Source organism: Eschrichtius robustus, chromosome 7 (genome assembly GCF_028021215.1).
Source record: "Eschrichtius robustus isolate mEscRob2 chromosome 7, mEscRob2.pri, whole genome shotgun sequence".
Lineage (NCBI taxonomy): Eukaryota > Metazoa > Chordata > Mammalia > Artiodactyla > Eschrichtiidae > Eschrichtius > Eschrichtius robustus.
In genome coordinates this window covers 14,345,351-14,363,681 of record NC_090830.1, presented here as the reverse complement: position 1 = coordinate 14,363,681, position 18,331 = coordinate 14,345,351, and the positions used below count along the sequence as shown (strand labels likewise).

Genomic DNA, 18,331 nt, shown 5'->3' with positions numbered 1-18,331 from the left:
GAAGGCAGAAAAATAGTTTAGATTATATCAAAATTATAATCTTTGTAGAATTATTTCATGCATTAGCTTTCATAAGACTAAAGCAAACAGCCCTTGAGAATTTAATGTAATTTTATAATCATTCAACTTCATTCATTCAATTTCATTCAGGCTATGAGTATTTCAAGAAAAAGTCCTATTTGTGAATTCTTCACCTAGTGAAGATGAATTAAAATCCGAAAGTCAACTCTGCCAGCTTAAAAATTCAGGAACAGAAAAAAATTCCACAATCATTTATGACAACATCCAAAATAAATCACTTTCAATCTATTAAAAATAATAGAGTATGAAGAAAAGAAAGTGTTACAGAATAATTTTGTTTCCATTAGTCAAGTTTTAAAATAACCTTACAAGAGTGCCCTTTAAGGAGACAATGTCTTGTAGTTTTAAGCCTATGGAAACTAATGCTACACTCAAAGTGTCTGTTGAAATGATTACCATGTGGGTAATAACTACCATTTCCAGTAGTTAGAAGATGAAGAACTGTTGAATCACCCAAGCTATGAATCCTAGTTATGGAGTTCCTCCTGGAAAATGTGATGCTGAAGATTTGTTCCCCTGAATTAATGTGCTCCTTCTGCATCTTGCACAGCACACGTGTGAAGGTTGCAAACACATCCAGAGGCCTCTGAATGCCGAAAGCCTACAGTGATGAGGGAGTTACCCCCGGTCCTGCCTTTCTGGCTGGCCTGCAGAATCCTGGGTCACCAGGCTGACGTGTCACAAGAGCGTAAGTGTTCTTTATGTGATACGAATCGCCTCCTCGGGAAGACGCCAAAATCCATGCACATATCCATGCTCGTGTACCAAAATCTGAGGTGCAGACAGAAATTCAGAAATGATTTTGTTATCGTGGAAGAAAAACACACTGTTCCACTGCCACGTTCCTAGTTTTTCCTCAAGGGACTGCAGGACATAGCAATTGCAGTCGGAAATATTAGAAATAAAAATTACAAGTGAGGCAACATCTGAAGCTTACTCCTAAGAAATACTCAAAGAATACCTGTAAGCAGTCAACCAAGGTTTAGTTCGTGGGATTTTGCCACTGACATTGCATCAGCCCACAGACTGACCAAGTCCTCAAGTCTAGGAGATGAAAAGAAGGTAAGTCTCTACCTTCAAGAGCTACTGTGAGGGAGGAAGGTGCACCGTCGCTGGCACAAGTCCCTGTGTTGGCAGACACGACCACCTTGAACACAAGTGTTCACAAGTGCGCAGTGCTGCGACTACAGGTACAGGAAAGCCACCGACAGCATGAGAAATCACTATTCCTGTACTATACTGTCAACCTCTTGAATTTTGACACCTAAAATGTTTAATAAAATATAAATACTTTTGGGCTTCCCTGGTGGCGCAGTGGTTGAGAATCTGCCTATGCAGGGGACACGGGTTCGAGCCCTGCTCTGGGAGGATCCCACATGCCGCGGAGCAACTGGGCCCGTGAGCCACAACTACTGAGCCTGCGCGTCTGGAGCCTGTGCTCCGCAACAAGAGAGGCCGCGATAGTGAGAGGCCCGCGCACCGCGATGAAGAGCGGCCCCCGCTTGCCGCAACTAGAGAGAGCCCTCGCACAGAAACGAAGACCCAACACAGTCAAAAATAAATAAATAAATAATCCTTAAAAAAAAAATATATATATATATAAATGCTTTTTTAAAAGAACAAAACTTCAGACTGTATCTTTATCCTAGAAGTTCATTCTACAGTTGGCTTCAGTCCTGCCTTAGGCAAATGTTTAGCCATTTGGACAAAATGGGCAAAAAACGTGAACAAACATTTCTACAACATACAAATATATGAACGGCCAACAAGCACATGAAAAGATGCTCAACATCACTAATCATTAAGGAAATGCAAATCAAAACCACAATGAGATACCACCTCCCACTCATTAGCATGGCTACTACCAAAAAAACCAAAAAAACGGGACTTCCCTGGAGGTCCAGTGGTTGAGACTTCGCCTTCCAATGCAGGGTGTGTGGGTCTGATCCCTGGTTGGGGAGCTAAGATCCCACATGCCTCACGGCCAAAAAACCAAAACATAAAACAGAAGCAATATTGTAACAAATTCAATAAAGACTTTAAAAATGGTCCACATTAAAAAAAAAAATCTAAAAAAAAACAAAAGTCCTGATGAAGATGTGGAGAAATTGAAACCCACATACACTGCTGGCGGCCCACCCACTCTGTAAAACATTTTATCAGTTCCTCAGAAAGTTAAACAGAGAGTTACCATACAAGCCAGCAATTCCATTCCTAGCTACATACTCAAGAAAAATGAAAACTATGCCCACATTAAAACTTGTACATGCAGGTTTTGGCTTTATTCATAGTAGCAAAAAAGTGAAAACAATCCAAATGTTCATCAACTGATGCGTAAACAAAATGTGGTATATACATCAGTTCAATGGAATATTATTCAGCATTTAAAAGGAATGAAATTTTGACACATGCAACAACATGGATGAACCTTGGAAACATTATGCTAATGGAAAGAAACCAGTCACAAATCACCACATACTGTATGATTTCATTTATATGAAATTTCCAGAACAGGCAAATCTATAGAGACAGAAAGTAAATTAGCCGTTGCCTAAGGCTCGGGGTGATGGCTAAAGGTTTCTTTTGGGGATGATGAAAATGTTCTAAACCTGACTGCTTACACTACACAATTGGGAATACATTAAGAGCCACTAAGTTGTACACATAAAATGGGTAAATTGTATGACATGTGAATTATATCTCAATAAAGCTCTTACCCCCAAAATGGAAAGAACTCCCATATTTATTGCATAAAAAAAGAATAAACAACTTGATCAAAACACCAGAAACAGGGAAAAGAGTAAGAAATAAAAAAGTGAATTAAATAATATGGAAGGAATAAAATCATGCTTGTTTGTTATCATTTTAAGTGTGTACAGGGACTTCCCTGGCGGTCCAGTGGTTAAGATTTTGCCTTCCAATGCAGGGGGTGCAGGTTTGATCCCTGGTCAGGGAGCTAAGATCCCACATGCCTTGTGGCCAAAAAACCGAAACATAAAGAACAGAAGCGATATTGTAAGAAATTCAATAAAGACTTTAAAAATGGTCCACATAAAAAAAAATTTTTTTTTAAACTAAATAAAATGGAAAAAAAATAAGTGTGTACAGACTGATTTCTCCAACTAAAGAGTCTATCATGTTGTGTCAAAAATATATATCCATCTATATGCTGTCCGTGAAACACAAACAGGGGCAAAAAGGGGTTGGAAAGAATGCACCAGGCAAGGAGATACCTGGCAAATGCAAGGGAGGAGAAAGCAGGAAAGGCAAATTAACAGCAAACAAGCTGCATTTAAAGTTAAAGGTACTAAGCAAGATGAAGAGGGACATTATTAAAGGCACAGTTTGGTGGGAAGACATAAAAGGTGTAAGTATGCATGCACCAAACAACACGGCATCTAAAGACTCCTAAAAATGCAAGCATATGGTAAAAACTTAGCTCTTCAAATGGGAATATCTACTAGACAGAAAGAAGAAAAACAGAGAGGATAGAGAAACAGACAGACACCCTTACTTCCCTCAAATAAAAAACACACATTTTTTCTTACCTATGTATGCCACGTTTGTAAAGATTAACTCGATATCTGGCAACAAAGAAAACCTTTACAAACCTTTCATATTAAAGATTTAAAGGACAGCTCTTTCATCACAATCCAATAAAATGAGAATTAAATAATCAGGTAACAAAAAATCTTAACTACTTAGAAATTAAGAAATATACTCTTAGATCAAAGAAGAAATCAAAAGGAGGAATGGAAAAAAATCTTGAAAGCAATGGCAAGGATACCAAAACTTACAGAATACACCAGAAGTTATACTCTAAGGATATTTTAGTGTCAGATGCCTTCAATACTAAAGCTTTTTTAAAATAAAAAAACATGTACTCATCTAAACCAATTAGAAAAGGACAGCTCAATAAATCAAAAGAAAGAAGTTACAACAAAGATAAATTTTTAAGTTAAAAAAAATATAACAGGGACAAATAAACTGAAAGCTAATTTTTTTCGGTGGGGGGAGGGCCGCACCACGCAGCTGGCAGGATCTTAGTTCCCCGACCAGGGCTCGAACCTGGGCCCCCGGCAGTGGAAGCTCGGAGTGCTATCCACTGGACCGCCAGGAAGTCCCTCAAAGTTGATTCTTTGAAAAGACCCATAATACAGAAAAACCTCACGTGCCCAATTGAGGGTAAGAGAGAGAAGGTGGGTGATGGGGGGAGAGGAAAAGTGGAGAAAGTGAAGGAAGGAGGGGAAGGAGAGGAGGGGATAGGGGAGAGAGAGGATGCACAAACACAGAAGACCAGGGCTGAGAACAGACACATAAAAGCAAGTGCAGATTACAAAAGCAAATCAGAAAGAAGCGTTTTGCAAAACTGCATGGCATTTTACATTAACAAATTTGAAAACCTAGAAGAAACAGATGATTTCCTAAGAAAACGTAAATCACCAAAATGATTCAAGACGTGGAAAATTCAGAAGTACCGGGACCAGACAGGTTCACAGCTGAGCTATATCTAACGCATAATTCCACCGCTGAATGGCAACAGGCAATTAAACAATAACAAGCCAATTCATTTTATGAAGCTGAGCATTATTTTAATACTCAGACCTGAGAGAGATGAAGGGGGGGGGGGGAAACAATGAACAAATCTGGCTTAGGATGGATTAGCTACAGAAACACTAAACTAATACCAGCAAACAACGGAATTCAGCCATCTATCAAAGAGACCAACTTGGATATATTCCGGGAAAGTACGGGAATCTCAATACCAGGAAATCAGTGAAATCTACTTCGTCCATAAATTAAATGTGAATAAAAAATAGGACCACAGCAATAAATGCATTTTGATAAAAATAAAGGCATTTGATAAAAGTTTGGCAGCCATTCCTTATAAAAATAAAGTAAGCTAGGAACGGAAGGAAGTTATTGATGAAGTATTCTGGAATGAGAAGAGCATAATACAAAGGTATATAAAGTGAGCCTGTATTTGTTAAACAATGACCCCAAAAACTCCTACACATGATGTATATGCACAAATATGTTTGCGTATGAGCAACAAGTTGTCAACATGGATTACACGGAGGCAGGCAGTGAAGAGAATTCTAACAAAAAAGGGTAAAACAGGATTGCAGTTAAAAACCATGTATGATATTAATGCATGTAAATGAAATTAGATAGTTCATGTGTATAATTTTTAAAAGACTGCACAGTATGAAAACTACCAAGAAAAGAAGTATTCCTTTTCTTTTTAACTCCACAACCATCACTGACTCTTTTTTATTCCCAGTAACAAGTTTAGGGTAAGATACTCTGTTGTCAGTATCACCTTTAGCTGGACTCAGTGGAAACAGGAATCGGCTGCAGGTCAGAACTTAGGCACACCTGTGATCCTTCTATCCAGAGCAATCCCGCTTGCCCAGCTCCTGATCCCATCCCGGGGAGACACTCTGGAGCCGGTGAGGAGCAGGGATCTGAGCAAACCATCCCTGGCTTCCCTTGGGGCCGTGTCCCGGTCACATTTACGGGTCTACAGAAGTGCTGGTCCTGGCGGCTCCCACAGCACCAGGATGCCCTTCTTATGACAGCATCTACCATATGGGTCACAAGTATTTGAGCACTTCCTGTCTTCAGGGCTGGGCACCATGCTTTCCTTATCCATTTCTCAAGCCCCAGCTGCTGACATAGTGCCTGGCCCATCACAGGCCACATGAATGAAGTGTACTCAAAAGAAGGGATGAAGTCTGAACTCAAGAGCTTTTCTTTTGGGGGGCCATTTAACTTTAGTTTTCCAGGCAACTGTACTTACACATCTTCCAGCCCTGCTGCCAATAACCTGCTGGGGTGAAAGAATGTTGGCACACCCCAGGGGGCACATGGCTTTGGCTGGTCCTTTGGCAGCAGGGACACTGGGAATTGCTCTTAGGAGCCCAGCAAGACAGTGGGGAGGGTACTTCACTGAGTGCCTCCTCCGTCAGACCAGACAGGATCTCGTTGGGTGCCTGGAGCCGCCCTGCAGGAGGCGGCGCTTTGGATGCTGAGCTGGGACAGGTCCCCCTCCAGCCCAACAAAGCATCTCACACGCCGCCCTCAGGAGTCTGGGCTGCACCCTGGCAGCCAGCCACTCCAACTTCCCCGATGGAATCTGCCGTCTCCCTGAACTTACCGTCCTCTTTTCAAAATCTTTCTATTTCTTCTCTGCCAAACTTCTTGAAGACAATGAGTCTATAAATGTGTGATACACAGTGTGAATTTACACTTGCTGATATTTACCTAAAATTCACCTCTTTCAATCTTAAAAGCCTTCTCACTGGACTTATCGCCGATTTCCAATTAGGTAATTTTCCAGATTCCACTGGAATTCTGAATGCATGTCCCCTCAGGTGAAATAATTGTGGTCCAGTTTCTCAGCTAGCCAAGGAAGCCTGATTGGGAATTTTGCTGAAATACAATAGTGTTAAGAGCAAGCCAAATGGAACATTTTTATTTACCTCAAACGCTGGGGCCCAAGGAAAGCAAGCATCATTACAAGCAGATGAGGAAGAAGGGGTAGATTTTTTCAAATGTGAATTCTGAAGTGAAGCTCTACTCACTCACGGAACCTCGGAATCTATACTCAGCACAGCCCGCTGACACAGCGGGGGTCCCAGGGAAGCTTATTTAAGATACAAATGATTCTCCGCTTCCCCAAATGTAGAAGGAGCTCACATAAGCAAGCCCTTCATTAACCACTCTCTAAATGATTCCACTTGTTTCTATTTTTTTTTTTCTTCCCAGAAAATTATCCTTTATCCCGATCCCTTATATTCTCTTTGTAACTCTGTTTTCCAAACTTGAGAAAACAGGTCTCCTCCCTCTCTGGTTCTTCTAAAGTAATTAAATTTTTTATCGCCTTTGCCATGGAAGCTATTCGGTGGCTCTGAAACGACAATATTACATTCACCTACTGGTTTCCTCTCCATCATGTGAAAGAGGATGGGGCCCAGCAGAGGCAAGGACACTAACTGCTTCTCACCGATGTCTATCATCTGCCCGTGGAGTCTCTCTCCCCATCCAGCCTGGGTTCCACCAGCTGAAGGCCCTCGACAGATGGGAGAGGGATCCTGAAGCACCTCACAGGGTGCCACACGACTGAGGGCTCCCAGAGGGTGCAGAGGCCAGCTGGGTGGGTTCTGGGGCCTCTCACTCCGGCTTCAAAGAGAGCCCCCTGGTTTTGTCCTGAGGTTCCTGCTTGCTAAAAAGTTTTTAAAACCTTCTAAGTAGCACAATATCCATCATGTCCATTTTGGCCACATAGGAAAAAAGTAGTTAAAGGAATGAGAATCAGCTACCTGGAATGAAGCACCAGCTCTGTGCTTTCCTGCATGTCTTTACTGATTCTCAGTGCTGAGCTCCACTGGGTCCCCTGCCCAAGACCGCAGGGCGAGCACTCAGCAGAGCCCAGGCCCTCTACCCTGGGCATGCTCGCTCCCCACCAGAAACCGACCACTAAGCCCCTTTCAAACCCTCTACCACTTCAAAACATCAATGTGCAATTAATAACTGCGTCTAGAATACCCCGTGCACATTGCTTACCTGCATCATCTCATCTGTTCCAAAGTTACAGTGGGAACTTCACTGAGAGAATGCAAATAATTCATTTTTTTTCTCTAGGCTTTTTTTCTCAGTTTCCCCTCGTGAATCCTTGTACAGATGATCAGCAAGAGCCCTACTGATTTGAATTCGCTTTCCCCCATCCATCTCTCTTCTTCAACATCTGCGCAAATAGGACTCTGCTGGCTGCTGTAAAACCAGCCCTCCACCCCATGCCCCTGCCAAACGTATGAGGGAGCAAACAAGAGGGAAGTTCATTTCTTCATAAATTTAGTCCATGACAGATATGACTGATCCATGGGTGGCTGTGCTCCAAATGGTGATTCAGACACAAGGTCGTCTCATCTGGTGGCCCCAGCATCTCTGACGTGTGGCCCAGAGGAGCCTCCCTCCTGGCCAGGCCTGAGCATGGGGTCCACACTTTGCCTCATCTTCCATTGCCCAGGACCCAGGCAGCGGCCCTTCTCGCTGCACGGGGAGGGGGTGAGGGGGGCCTGGGAAATTAAGTGCAGCCAAAGCCTGGGATGAGAGTCAATGGGTGAGACAGATTCGGAGAATGACACTGGTCTTCAACTCAGAGCCCCCTGCAAGGGACTTATTTTTAATTAGTTGATCTGACCAGCAAATACCATGGTCCACATTCATGCTTAAGTACGATGCTTACTTATACCCTAATCAAAGGGACCAGTCCACTCTATGTCACTTAACCTCTCTGTGACTCAGTTTCCTCATGTTAAAAACAGGAAAAATAATAGTCCTGACCTCACAGGGTTGTTATGAGGATTACATAGGTTAGAAAGTGCTCAGGACGCTATCTGGCACACAGTAAGTGATATACAGGCGTTTGTGAAACAATTAAGGGGTATGGAGCTGGCTTCCCCACAAATTCCTAACATAGTCCTGTCTTGGAGGTCTCTAGCTATTAGAAAGTGGGCAGGTTGTAGAAGCCCAGGGCTGGAGTGTTCCCCAGAGGCCAACGAGTTCAGTCTTCCATCCAGGATGGAAATCCCTGTTAAACACATCCCAGACTTATTTCAGTGCCTTCCTGGGAAGGAACTCATTCCTCATCCACAATTTAGACGTTAAAAACGCACAGGTCCTTGTAAACATTTATTCACCGACACCAATTCCCACCCCCATTTAAAAAATCTACTTCCGCTTCCATCTAGTCTTTTGTTCTTTCATTCATCCAACAGAACTTGAGGAATTACCATGTTCTAACCATGACCAAGACATCCAAGGTCTCAGCCCTGGGAAGGAGTTAGCTTATATGGGTGCTAAAAGGGACCAGAGGGAAGACGGTGATTTTAGGTTCCTGGAGGCAGTGACATTTGAACCAAGACCAGACCAACAAGCAAGGGCTGCTATTCGAGTATCGGGAAGAACATTCCAGGTGAAGGTCTGGCAGGCACAAAGGCTCTGAGATGGACAGAGCATGTGGCGAGAGAGTGCTGTAGGACAGGTACCCAAAGGAACGTGGGACGGGAAGGCTAGCAGGCCCTGCGAAGGACTTGGGAATTCCCTTTGGCTTGAAGTTGAAGCCGCTGAAAGGTTTTAAGCAGAGAAGTGAGTGGATGAGCCCCGGTTTGTAAAGATCACTCTTCTTCCACAGCCAATGGGAAGAGAGATAGAAGCAGGGGGCGGAGCATCAACAAAACTGGAATCTGGGAATCCCAGCAGATGAAGATTCCAGTGCCCTGACCAATGAGTGATGTTGTCCTGCTTAAAGGTGGAAGCAATGGCAATGATATAAGAAGAGAAAGAATTTGTGGTTCTAATTGTTTTAATAAACTGATTTATTCAATACACACCTAATATTTAGTATGCATTTAATAAATCAAAAAAAGTATGGCCAGAGTCTAGTCATACTTCTGTAGTAATTCTTCCTGGAATTCACAAACACGGGGAAGAAAGTTCTTTACACCATGTGCCAATCCAGGCAGAGCGTCCCTTTACATTACAGGATATTTTAGGTATCCTACTGTTCTTGTAGCATGACATTCTCCCCCTCACCCTAAGTTAATATTGATACTATACATTCCTTGGCCAATAAAGGTTTTACCACATTGACTCTGGTTGTCATTCATATCCCCTCTTCCTTCCTTAAAGAAAAAACCCCAGTGCCTCTCCATGGATTCCACCCTCTCTAAGCACTTATTTCTCGCCAAACCTGCCAAACTCCCCTCACTGGGGGATCCAGCATTTGCTAGGTAAATCCGTACCCATGCCTGGACTTCAAGTTCAGATTCCAGCTACAGTTTCTTGCAATGGTAACAATGACAAACATCAAATTTCAAGCCATTTTCACTAAGGCCTCAAAAGTAAGGATGCTGAGCTCAAGGGAGAGTGGGGCTGCCCAGAGGCAAAGATGGCATACCTTCTTTCCACCTTCCACTCCAGCCTTCGGCTAAGTTGCTCCCTTGTTTGAGAGGCCTTTTTGCTTCCTTTTCACCTGATTCATTTTTATTCCTCAAGATGCAGCTTCGGGGCCACCTCCGCCGGAGGATTAGGTGCGACCCAGCTGGATCAGGTGAGGCACCTCTGGAATCCCATCTAAATACAGGTTTACTGTGATCACAGACCCTTACCTCTTTTTCTTCACTCTGTCTCTCCTACTGGACCCCAGGAGACATGCCTTACTTATCGTTTTATCCCAGCAGGGCTCAATACACTTGCTGAATGAATACGTGGCGCATCTCATACACCACTGGTGCATGTATAAACTGGAAAACCATTTGGCAGTATCTACGACAGCAGTGGTTCTCCACTGCAGATGACTCTGCTCCCCAAGGGACACCTGGCAGCACCTGGAGAGGAGTTTGTTTGTCACGACGAGAGGAAGGCGCGCTGCTGGCCTTCAGTGGGCAGAGGCCAGGGGTGCCGCTGAGCACCCTTCAACGCACAGGGCAGCCTCTGCAACAAAGGATCCCCCGGCCCATGGTGTCCACAGCGCCAAGGCTGCAACAACGCATCTATTCTATGACCCAGAGACCCTACTCCTAGGTATACATGCCCCAGGGAAATTACGTATATGTCCATCAAAAACAAGCACAAGAATATTGGTAGCAGCTTTATTCATAAACGCCTGAAAACAGTCCAAAAGTCCACTGATAGGATAATGGATAACAAACTGTAGTATTTATACAATGGAACGCTACACGGCGAAATAAAGACTGTAAAAATAAGACTCAGATATATCCTGATGAACTAAAGAACCAGACCAAAATGACAGGCGAAATTAATTGATGGTGATGGAAATCAGAACAATGGTTACCCCTGGGGGCAGGGAGGTACTGACTGGGAAGGGGCTGGACGGACTCTACCCTGACCTGGGGAGCTGCAGGGTTGTGCTGCGCACGGTGACTCGTGTGCTGTGTGTGTCACACCTCAGTAAGCTTTATGACAGGGAACACTCTCTCAGGGCCACACTACCAGCAGGAATCACACATTGGTTTGCTGCCTTAGAAGCCAGACTTTCTAATGGACTTTCTGGTACACTGCTGGCCGGGGTGTGTAAGTAGCTGCATTTCCAGAAGGCTATTTCACAAGAGAGATCAAAAATGTTAAAATGTACAAAATCCTTATTCAATTCTGTTTTGATCATTTTATGCTAAGGAATATATTAAAGATGAGCACACAAACTTAAAGTTCAAGAATATTTATCACAGCATAATAAATATAAATAAATATACGGAAATAGGGAGAGGGGGCAATGAACCCAATGCCCACCCAAAGGGAACTGATTCATTAAAACGACACTCTAAAATTTAAATGGAAAATGTTTACAATATATTAATTAGAACTAAATAGGTCACCTGATAATATGTAACCTAAGATTTATGAAGGGTACACTCAATGTATTAACTGTGATTATCTCTGAGTAACGGGAGATTATGGGATTTCTTTAAATTTTATCATTTTTCTTTTTGGTTTTTTTCCTAAAATGAACATATATTACTTGTTAATAAGAAAAAAGTATACACTGACAGCTCTTAAAAATAAAGGTGAGTGTTAGACTGTAAAACTGAGTACTACACCACACTAAACTCCCAGGGTGCTGGTGTATTCAAAGCCCTGCCCCCCGCAGAGGAGCTCTGACCTCCCATTACCATGGCTCAGGGGAGCGGGGATTAAATCAGAAGCTAGATAAAATCCTAGGTCTTCTGTTTCAGTCCCCGACTGTGGGACTGAAATCCCACTGAAATACACAAATCCATACCTGCATTAAGCCTCACAGGACTATATATGTTTCCAGAAAAGGGAACAGCAAATCCACCTATAAACATGAAAACCAATATAAATATTTTTGACTGGAAAAAATTCTAGGTGAAAAACAAACAAACAAACAAACAAAAAACCCCAACCCACTACCTTTCCTGAATTATCAGGTCTGAGCAGTTAGACGGTGGTGATCACTTAACCAAGGTAATCTCATTACCCCCAGGCTCTGGCAGAAAAGCCCCATCTGTCTTTCTCTGTAAAGTGGAGAAGAAAATTTCTCCCACACAGAGTACCTGTGACGATTCAGTGCGATAATGCCTGAAAAAGCAAGTTACAGATGCAAACTGTGGGTTATTTTCCTTATCATGAGCTCAAGTTTCCCCATCACAGGAAAAGACTCCTAGGAAAAGAACAAAACACCTCTCCCAGGAAGTTCCCTTCTCTGAATTCTGCGTGGCCCCGCATGCGCTTGAGTACTAGGTAGCACTGCACGCGATTTATCTCATAGCTCACCATGATCTGAGTTCCCCCCGGAGCCACAGAGCTAAAGGTGGGAGCAGCTGCTTACCTGACACCAGAGGGGCCCAGTATCTTAGCTGACAAATCCCATTACAGTAGAAGGTCTCGGTTTAATTCTGGTTTTAAGAGAAAGATGCTTCTCTTCTTCCTTGTTAGTCAAAAAGACTCTAAACCAAATAAACCAACAACAAACTCTAAAGATAAAACATTTCACAGTGTTAATTATCAATGCCATATGTTCCTCCCCAGCTTCTCAAGGTCACACCTCCCCACTGCATGATGACACAGGGTGGCTGACATGGGACGTGGGAAGACAACTCCTGTGAAGTCCAAGCTCTCATGGAAAGAGCAGATAGCTCAGATCCCAGCCTGCCACGACAAAGGACCCACAAAGCCAAACAAAAGAAGCCCCCGAGCATCTGTGAATCTGCCTGTTCCTTTGCCTCCTCAGAAAGAACGAATCACAAGACTGCTCAGAAAGGGCAGGAGCTCCCAAGGCAGCTGAATTTCATGCTGTTTCCAAAGAGTGAGCTTGCATGCTGTGCTGGTTATTTGCACGGTGGGCAGACGAGGCTGACAGCTTGAGGGGGCTATTTTCGGGGGATACTCTGCGAGTCTGGTTAGAAGACAGTCCTGGGCCCTGAGCTCCCCCACTTTCTGTTCCCAGGCCGACCCTCCAACCACCAGGGGTTAAAGTGACCCACACAGGGTCTTTGTATTTAAATCATCCCAAGGGGACCCAGCGGGAGGAGAGAGAAGGGAAGGGGGTGTGAGAGAGAGGACCCCCCCACCCATAAGTGTACTTCTGGAGAGCCTGATCCAAGGAGCTAAATACACTGAAAAAAACAGAAGGAAGAGGCTGAGAAGACAACCTTAACCACAGAAATGCTTCCTCCTCCCTCCCCTCCTCCGGGGCATCAAATGTCTCCCTACCGTGTACTCTCCCTCCCACCGCCGGGCCAAAGGCGGCTCTGAATGCAGATCAAAGGCACAGTGGTGCCCAGTGTCTCTCTCCTACCCAGGGACTCTCTGAAAAGGGTTCCAGGTCATCAAGAGGGCTCCCAGACAGCGGTCATAACCTCTTTCCGATAGAAGAAACCAGGCTCAGCACAAGCGATAACGCATTTTCACCTAAGACAGTCACATGCATACACGCCTATTTCCATACATACGCCTACGTGGTTTTTCACAGCAGGAGGCAGGCAGGAAGCCTGTTCCATGAGTCTAGAATCCTTTGCTTTCCTCATCTGATTCTAGCAGCAACAGCAATTTCCATTAGGGGTTTTCTTTGATGAGGGCTGATTACAGATCAAAATGCCACCCTCTGGCTTGGTCTCCTTCCCACCGTACCAGCCCAGTGAGATCCATCAACAAACTGGGAAACAAAGATGGAGGGAGGTGCAGGCTGCGTTCCGTAAAAGTGGGGAGCACACTCTGGCTGGAGCGTCTGAGCTGCTGGACTTGGTAAACTTTGCAGGCCGACCCTTCTCTGCTCTCAGGGCGGCCAGGATGCAGCTCTCCAGCCTCTTAACACACTTCTTTCTCTCCGCACCAGTAAGGCACAAGGATTTTCTCTCACCGGCAGCGTATTTCTGCACCTATTTTCAGCCCCCGTAAACCCTATTCCATTGTTTCAGGGGACCTGAATTCTTACTTAATAAACCATCAGTCTCATCCCTCCACCACTACCCCAAATTCCCTCAGGGAGAAGGTGCTGCAAGGAAGAAGAAAGTGCTTAATTAAGGCTGTGCTCCTACACAAAATAGGAAAGCAAAACTAGGTATAAATATACCATCAAATAACCACTAAGGTCTTTGGTTATAGCGCTTGACTGCGAGTCTCAGGTCCAGGTGTGAAGTCAGTGGACACGTGAAGGAAGCAGAATTTGAACCTAACGCCAACTGACACATGATATTGCTCTTCGTGACCGTTTAAGTGCTGCAGTGGCTAAACTGCTCGGCTGCAGAACTTCTCCCATTTATAGGTTACTAAGAAACATAATATTGCTTTGAAATTTCAGTGTGTTCAGCCTTCTCAAACCGGCATACTCATGAATCTTACTCATAACCAGGCTGAACCCAACACAATTTCCCTGTTCTCCCCTGAGACAGGGGAAACGCCGCATCCTCCGAAGCAGACACGCATCACAAGTGTTCCAAGATCAAAAACTGGATCACAGACACTCACTGCATAAAGCCTGCCGAACCAGGGCTCTGGGTAGGTACAGATTCTTAAGAGCCGATATGAAAAACAGCTGTCTGGGGCTGGAAAACTTTATGACGTTTTGGAAAATATGGGGGGGGGGTGGTAAAAGGATTATACAGAGGGATGTGACTGAAAACTCCCACACTCTTAATCAAAGCCCAAATACGAACCTGCTTTTAAATGTACCCACCTCCAACACTGCACAGCTAACCTGGACTCTGGAAGCCCAGCTGTAGCTTAGCGTATCCACACTGCAGCCTGACTGCTGGAGGCGTGCAGACCACTCCCTGCTGAGAGCCCAGCCAGCCCTGCCAGCGGGCTGCAGCCTGATGTCCTGACCCGAGTCCAGGCACCAGCCAGGGGTCCCTTGGTCCTGTCCTCCTATGGGCTGTGTTCCCGACCGGTCGAACAATAATCGGGGAGAGCCACAGGGAAGGCCGCATCTCGCCCAGCATCATGCCCACTGCGGCCACTCCCTGGTCGTCAGCATCACCGGCTGCGCGCCATTCCACCCATGAAAACAGAGTGCAGAAACCAGGGGCTGCCACGGAAGGCGGCGCAGAGCAAGGAACAAAAGCATCAGAGAACAAGGGCAAATGGCTGGCCTCCACCTCCGGGAGAGGGCAGAGGCTGCTGAGCTTCCGCGGGGAAAGTGGAGATATTTTACAACCACCTCCCAAGAAAGGAGGCAGCAGAGAGGACCTCAAGCAGCCAGAGCTGCCAGCCCTTCTCCAGGTATCAGGGGCTGGTCTACGACCGTAACAGTAAGCAGGACACACGTGAAAGTGCCTTCCGGTGCAAAAGCATACGCCTTAATGCTGCCCAACTAACTGGTCCTTTCACTCTTCCCTGTTTTTCCCAAGAGATCCTCAACGGCACGGACACGGAAAGTTTCTCAGATTAACTGGAGAAAACTAAAGCCCAGTGAAGACGCCATGGGTGGCCTCTCTCAGCCCTCCCAGGGCCTCGCTCCAACCGCTACCTGCCCCACCCCTGGCGCCCGGGTCAGGCTTGCTCTGGGGCCAGCAACGCAAAATGACTCCCCCGCCCCAAGACACGCCAGGTTTTCAGGATCCCCTCAACTAGGAGAGCCGAACTCTGACCACCCCCCCCCCAGGTGCGAGTGTCTTCTGGTGCGGGACGCGGGGACACTCCCAGCACGTGAGGGTACACTCCCCCGTGCTGCCGCGGCCTCGCCTCATCCTGTCCCCACGAGCAACTCGGCGGAGCCCCGGCACGCTGCCGCAGCCTCGTGTGTTTCCCGAAACGCACAGCTGCCACCCGCAAGCCGACCCGCCGAGCGTCGGTAATTCTCGCGCCCCCGCCCCCGGGCCGCGCCTTACCGCCGGTGCCCTCGAAGTGCGGGGCCGGGCGGTCCCGCAGCGTGGCGCTCCAGCCCGCGCCAGCCTCGTCCTCCTCCGACTCCTGCGCGGCGGCGGCGGCGGCGGGGGCGCCGGGGCCCCGCGCGGGGCCGGGGCGCTCGGCTTCGTCGTCCGAGGAGCCGGCCGAGGAGGAGCGCGAGGCGGCCGACGTGCTGTAGAAGGGGTTCCCGCTGCTGTCCGGGCCCGACTCGCCGAACACGTCGTCCGAGATGTGCAGGCTCTCGTAGCGCGCGCGGGCCGCCTCGAGCAGCGCCGGCGCCCTCCTCCGCGCGCCCCCGCCGCCCTCGGCCATGGCCCCGGCCGCCGCCCGCGCGCCGGCCCCCCACAGCGCCTCCCAGCCGCACGCGCCGGGCCCCGGGCCCGCGCCGCGGCCCGCCGTCCCCCACCAGCGCAGCCCGCAGCACAGCGCCCGCCGCCCCGCGCCCGGCCGGCCCGCCGTCTTGGCCGCCTCGGGCCCAGCGCCCGGGGAAGCGCCTCGGAGCTCGGGCGCCGCGGGCTGCGGGCCGCGGCGGGAGGCAGGGGTTGCGGCCCGGGCCAGGCGTCGCCGATGCGTCTCCTCGGCGCCCGCCGCGTCGCCGTGCGCCCTCCCCGCGGCGGCTACCCGCGCTCCCCGGCCGACCTTCCCGGGCGCGAGCCGCCAGAGGCGGGCCCCGCCTCCTCGCGCCTCCAGCCTGCCGGCCAATGGGGAGCCAGACCCGGGCCGGGAGGGAGGGGCTGGGCGGGGCCTGCGCCGGGAACGCCCCCGTCCGCCCCCACCGGGGCGGGGCGACGCGAGGCGAGCGGGCGACGCGAGGGGCCTGGGGGGCGGGCAGGGGGCGGTGGCGGCTCCGGCCGGTCCTCTCGCCTGTCCGGACGCGGCGCCGGGACGGCCACCGCAGGCCCCTTGCTGACCCTCGGGGGAAAGGGAGGAACCAAGTGGGTGTGAGGGGGACGCAGTGTGCTCTTCCGCCGCCCGAGCCCGCTGACGGTGCGCGGACCCTCCGCGCTCACGTTCCCTTCCGCAATCGGCGCCCTGCGCCCGGCGCCGGGGAGCTGTCCGCCCCGGTGGTTCTGAATCAGGCGCTGCGGAAACGCTCCAGGTAGGCGGAGGGTCACAATTCCCCGGCTGCTTCTGCGCTGCCGCTGCCCGTGGGTCACGGCGGCCTGCGCCGCTTGCTCCTATAAATACAAGGGCTGTCCGGCTTCCGGGAACCTTGCTGCGATTAGGAGCCGGCCTCACCGGTCCATTTCTGGGGTCAGTCTCCCTTCCTTACCCCTGTAATTTGAGGGTGGCGGCATCTGCAGTTAGGTAGTCATTCGTCATCGTCTTTGACGTTTGACATCTTTTACATTCAACATATTCAGTACCACCAAAATATTGATTACTTTAACACCGCTCTTTCAGTATCTCCTTCCCTCAGACATTTGACACACTCGTCTGTTAAAATACAGCACGATCACCCGGGCTTCAGGGCTCTGATAAATAGAACAGAAAGGTTCCAACTGCCCCTCTTCCATGGACAGGAGTGTGTGGCGGTCATCCTGTTGATGGTGGTAGATAGGATCCGTCTGTCTTGTCTTCTTGCGCCCCCTCTCCCTCCCACAAGTAGTGCAATAAGTCACATTGATGTTGATTGGGTCATAAAGTCACTATCACTCTGAAATAAAATAAATCTACAGCAATGTGAGGGCTTACAAATCCTACTGGGTATTAGCTAAATAATTACACAAAATGGAAAGGCATGTTGCTATTTCTAAGCAGGCATAAAGGATAAAGATGTGGGGACCATTCTGCCATCAACTGAGGTCAATTCTGTCAGGCAGGCAATTTCTGTTCCTGACCTCTCTTCCCAGCCCCCATGTTTCCTCCTCCCAAACCAGAGCCACTGTACAGGCAGAACTTCATGAAAATCACCGAAGGACAACGTATAAGAAGGAAGAGATTCGCATAACATGGCTTGCTATATGGATTGACTGATAAATGAGAAGTGTTTGTAACGCATTTCAACTCCCTTGGAAGAATTATGCCACAGAAAAGAACTGATTTCCAACATATCTATATACTGTGCCAACCAGCCAAAGAGTTTGAAGAGGGTATGTACAGGTCCTCAGGCTTACCACAAAGGGTCATGTGAAGCATAGACCGAAGATGCAAGGAGCAAAATAAGACTCCATACCTCGAGTACAAATCCTGCAATTAGAAATTGTGTAAGACTCCTGTAAGATTTCATGCTATCTATTAAAAATAATTGAATAGGATCCAGAGGGGTGGATTCTGTAGGAAAGAATTCCTCCTTCTCTTCTTCAGGTAGCCAATGAAAGAGTCAGCAGCTAAGGCAAGTGTGTGTTTTTAAAAC

At 47.6% G+C, this 18,331-nt stretch overlaps 1 protein-coding gene across 1 annotated transcript in view; it reads right to left on the bottom strand.

Moving 5' to 3' along the window:
* PGBD5 (piggyBac transposable element derived 5) overlaps window positions 1-16,287 on the bottom strand; it is an 86,477-nt gene extending 70,190 nt beyond the window's left edge. Inside the window, exon 1 of the mRNA XM_068548852.1 lies at window positions 15,957-16,287. Coding sequence (XP_068404953.1) covers window positions 15,957-16,287 — 331 coding nt within the window. The remainder of the gene's footprint in view (window positions 1-15,956) is intronic.
* Between the last annotated feature and the right edge of the window lie 2,044 nt (window positions 16,288-18,331).